Genomic DNA, 5,078 nt, shown 5'->3' with positions numbered 1-5,078 from the left:
TCTGCAGGAAGAATGTTTTTTGAACCTTGAGGCTCCTATTTCCAGAGTATGTGGATATGACACTCCGTTTCCTCACATTTTTGAGCCATTTTACATCCCAGACAAATGGAAGTGTTATGACGCCCTTCGGAAAATGATCAACTATTGACCATACAGGTAGGTATGCCCCTGACATTTGTGTCCTGTCGCCTAAGAATCAGAAGTCCTTATTGTGTTCTATTCTGGTGAAGAACAACTTTCAGAACAAAATGTATATGTTAGAAAAAATCCAGGCCTTACTTATATATTTACATTTAATAGATACACGGAAGCATATGTATTATGTTATTTGTAGACAACATTCCAACACGTTAGCATTGCATAATCAAATACATTGTACACTTACTGGTGTTCTAGCCTTCATTTCTGTTTTTCATTTCTTTAAGCCTATCATAAAATAGAGATAATTCCTATTATTTGAAAATGGCCCCTCAAGCACTCTTAAGTTAGGATCCAGTTATTTATATTATGATTCATAATATTGAAGTTAACTTTTATATTATCTGAACAATAGATTTTTTTGACCATAAAAATTCCTTATTGTATATAAGAGAAGTTTTCTTTTTACTAAAAACAAACAAACAAAAAACAAAACAGTAACAACAACAAAAATACAGCACTGCTACAATTTCCAGAACTTTTCCTGTCAAGTGAGTGGGTTTTTGTTTGTTTTGGGGGGGTGTATTTATGTATTTATTTTTTTGAGACAGGGTTTCAATATGTAGTGTACACTGGCCTGAAACTCTGATCTTCCTGCTTCACCTTCTTCAGTGTTAGGATTATAGCTGTGCATCACCTGACTTGTGAATGTTTTTAAATACTGGATAATAAATCATATTTATTCATATTGCTTTTCTAAGTCAAGTTTACCAAACCCTTCAGCAGTGCTGTTCTAACAAAAATAAATACCACTAAGAATTATTTAGTTTGGGGGATTTTAATATATATGTTGTTATCACTGATATTCTGATTTTGAAGTGTCTCAAGAGTAGATAGGATTAGATGGCTTAGATTTTAATATCTAAGCTGTCATAAAAATTATAATGCATCTTATTAAAGAAACCGTGATCTTTCAGAAGGGAGAGTAAACTCTACAATAACACATCTTATGCTTTTTAAGGATAAGAAATTCTAATTTTTTTTTTTGTCGGCACTGGGGTTTGAACTCAGGGCCTCACATTTGCTAGGCAGGCTCTCTTACTGCTCGAGCCACTCCACCAGTGAAATTCTGTAAATCTTAAATTCTATATATGTCTAGGTTATAAATCAGGAGGAGATTTGCATTTGTGCAGATTGAGAAGAGATTGGCCCCATCTGTCACCACTTTACCACAATCCCCTCAAGTTTTTGGACTTGTGTTCTGAGAATATTATTATGGGTGTAAGTTAGGTCTGTTACCTTCTCCCACCCCTGTATTCTCTCAGTCATTCCTAGAGGCTGAATTTCTACTGACTTCTATAATAAGTCACTCTTAGGATGGTTTGGAGGTCTGCCTCACTTTAGCTCTCTGTTCTTTCCTTTCATAGGTTACATGGAGAGCCAAGGTGATATGGGTGTCACATGCCCTTTTGCTATTTGTAAAGTTGTATTTTGCTGTTGGTTTTAATTTTGGATTATATATTTGCTTTTAAACATAAGGAAAGTGTTTAAGCCTATGCAGAAAAGGTGATAGAAGGTTTTATGTGCTAAAAATTAAATATATTATTATAGAAAGTAGTCATACATGCAACTAAGAATGTTTACAATTGTTACTGATTTCTTTTACAGAAAAACAGGAAGATTATGACTAGATATGGAATGTTTTTCTGAATTTTTAAATATTTCCTAAGACTCATCTCTTCTTAAAAATAATTTTTATGAAATGAACTATCATGACTGTTGACGGAAGAGCTACAAATTAATTATTGTGTTAATAGAAATGAATTGAAGATTCCAATGATGTGTGTTTTAGATTAAGTTTTTAAAATGTGACACATGGCGGTCTTATACTCGGTCTCACTAGCTCTGTAAATACTGGGCGCGGTATGCATTCAATAAAAGCAAAGTCAGATTGCCTTCATGTTGTGTCCTCTCTTTCCTTCAGTAAACAGAATTTTTGTTGCAGAGTGATCGGTTGTTAACGTGGTAACTGAACCTGACTTAAGTGAAATATTTACTCTAGAAATGTGGATTTTTCAGCTTTGTTGTATTTGGTTGAGTTCTTTATGGCCAAGGTGGTGAATGCTGCTGGCAAAACTTCTGGAAAGTTTCTCCTGTTGCTTCAGCAAGGTTGTTGATGGACATTCCCACTTCTCCAGAGGTTGGTAGGACAAGATCATCTCTGCTGCTCCTTTTCCTTATTCTGGGACGTGGACAGTATGACCCCATTGGCTATAAAATTGTCCAACATTTGCTTCAGTTGTAGTTTTTTTGCTCCTCTCCCATAGTGCCAGAAGTCTTTCCCAAAAGCAAAGAAAATAAGGTCTTGTGTTTTCCTTTGTCCATAAACACTGAAAAAAACTGGACATTTCCTCATAATTACAGATGTGTGTTTCTTTAGCACTGATTTTCTTTAAAACTGTGACTTGAGGAGCTGTATCTTGTTCATTTTTACCAGCAATTGGAGCATGATGTAGAAGGTAACACATGTTAGATTGTTAGAGAGTTGGAAGCAAAGTAAAGGTACTGTATCACAGATTCTGGATAGCATTGGGATGAAATAATGAGCCAAGTCGTTTGTTAGAGGTAAAAATAAAAACCTGTCCTTGAATTAAAAATAGAAAATCCTGTACCACCTAGGATGGGAAAGATGTGACTTGTCAGCCACAAGTTTTGAGAAGGCTTAGGGAATCCAGTTGGCTCAATGCATAGGACGTTCTGAATTTAAGATGCCAAAACTCAGTAATGACCTTGGCTTTGATCTTTGTTCTCCACCAGAGGCTCAAAGAATCCTGCAAGGAGCTCTGCATTCACATGGTCAGTCCAGTGGAACAGGGAACATAGTGGCAACCAATCATACCTTGGCCTGTGATACGTCCTGTGTAAACAGAATGGTGTTACTTGAAGTAACTTTTTCAGTGCTATAATTTGATTGTAGTTGAACTTCCTTATTATAAGTTATATTGCCATTGTATCCCTTTAATACTATTTTTCTCTTCATTGAGCATTTTAAGAATTTTCCCTTAAGTATTTAAATTTCAGTTTCTTTCAGTCTGTTTTTGTTTGAAATGGCAAGCATGATGATAACTCTGGGGTATTCTGTGTGCTAAGCCTGGCATCCGAGAGCCTTTTCCCTTCTGTAGTTGGCCCTATAGTCCCTCCAGCAAACACTCCATTCACTTCCAAAATAAATAGCTTACAATTAGTACTAAACCCTGTCTGCAGCTCAAGATAGACATACATCTGCATAATTGTCAAAACACATTTTTGCCTGAAGTGAATATTCCATATTGTGAAAACAAGAAAATAGTGACAGAGGACCCTAAAGAGATGTTAAATGAATGCCAAACCCAGAATCTCCCACTAACCTGGAGCTTTTGCATAATAAACCTGCTCCCTGTGACAATATAAGCTAATTTAACTTCCCATTGTTCAGATTATTCAATTCTTGTAGAAAAAATATTTTGTGTTCTATGTAACGGATAGACATGATTCAACCTAAGTAAACAGACCTGTGTACTTTTAAAAAAGAAGTGAGAAGTAAGATCCAGCAAGTTACCTCAATTCAAACCCATGGGTTTAAATCATTACATCTAGAAACCCTCGATAGGAGTCTTTAAAACCAGGCCATGGAAAGCGCACATGCAGGCTAAGGCAGTTCCTTTCTCCTCGACTTGCCTGTGGTGGAACGTGTGTGGTTTCTCACTGCCTGGCTTCTCTGCCCCAGCCGTGTAGCAACAGCACTGCCTTTATTTAGAGAACTCCTTCTACCTCATGTGGTTCTGGAGGAGCTGCCAATCAGTAGTGTTCAGCATTAGCTACAGAGATGGCCCTGACCCAAATCCACCCAGACCTAGCCAGGTATCTCAGAATAGAACATCGGGTAACCCATGCAGACGTGAAAGTTAGCTTCAGCCTTGTCAATGATACTGCCATCTAAAAGACGGGTTCTCAAACTTTTACCTTCTCCAGTATACCTGAGGATGTAACTGATAGAGGTTTGCCAGCAGAAATCCTTGGCTGAGGAGTGTGGAGCCTGGAATTTCTAGGGACATGTGAGATATCTCCTGGCTATAGGATTTTGAAAGCAATGGGAAATATTCATATATGGTCAAAGGTTTAGAACACCTCGTTCCCTGATACCTTCACGAATGTGCTTATTTAAGCTACTTATCAGAAAAATGAGAGCTAAAGCAAGAACAAGAATGAGGAAATCACAGATGGAAGGATTAGAAGTGAGAATGGAAACAGGTTAATAAAAAGGTACACATCTAAATAATTGTCTTAAATACATTTTTGTGTGAAATAAAGACTGGTAAAAATAAGGTGGTGATCACAAATTTGGCTTAAATTGATAAAGACTGGGATAGTAGATTTATTAAATGTAGTTCAAAAGTTCTAATCTCTTCATTTCAGTAAAGAATATAATCATATTCAGTAAAGAATATAATTATAAAGAATGTAATTAATTCTGCTTAACCTTAGTTAAGTCAACCACTAACAGAATTAAAAGTACTATATGTGTTTTCCACATCATTGCTCATCTTATACTTAATTTGTTAATTCATTCCACAAACACTTCATGGATAGCTGTTAGGGACCAGGCACTGGTTTAGAGTCTTGGTGTAACTTTATGAACCAGACCCTGCAACAAGACAAAACAAAGCACCAGAAAACACCACCGCCAACAACAAAAATCTCTCAAAAAGCAAGGAAAAGATAGCAGGACAAAACAGTTAAGACAATTGAACTATCATAATGAAATCCCTTTGTGCTTTAATCTAATTAAAGCAATTATGGTAATAAATGTAATGGGATAAATGCAATAGGATAAATAGGATACTCTCCTAATTAAAAAGAAAGAACTTAAAGAAACAAAATCTAATTAAAAGGAGTTTGTC

At 36.0% G+C, this 5,078-nt stretch overlaps 1 protein-coding gene across 4 annotated transcripts in view; it reads left to right on the top strand.

The window, feature by feature from the left end:
- Nucleotides 1-156, top strand: part of Bckdhb (branched chain keto acid dehydrogenase E1 subunit beta) — a 184,720-nt gene extending 184,564 nt beyond the window's left edge. For all 4 annotated transcript variants that reach the window (XM_074079108.1, XM_074079101.1, XM_074079087.1 and 1 more), the window contains one exon: nt 8-156. In XM_074079108.1, coding sequence (XP_073935209.1) covers nt 8-148 — 141 coding nt within the window. In that variant the 3' untranslated portion in view covers nt 149-156. The remainder of the gene's footprint in view (nt 1-7) is intronic.
- The last annotated feature ends 4,922 nt before the right edge of the window (nt 157-5,078 follow it).

This window comes from Castor canadensis, chromosome 1 (assembly GCF_047511655.1).
Source record: "Castor canadensis chromosome 1, mCasCan1.hap1v2, whole genome shotgun sequence".
NCBI classification, from domain to species: domain Eukaryota; kingdom Metazoa; phylum Chordata; class Mammalia; order Rodentia; family Castoridae; genus Castor; species Castor canadensis.
The sequence above is the reverse complement of the archived record's forward strand: the minus strand, read 5'-3'. Positions and strand labels throughout refer to the sequence as shown.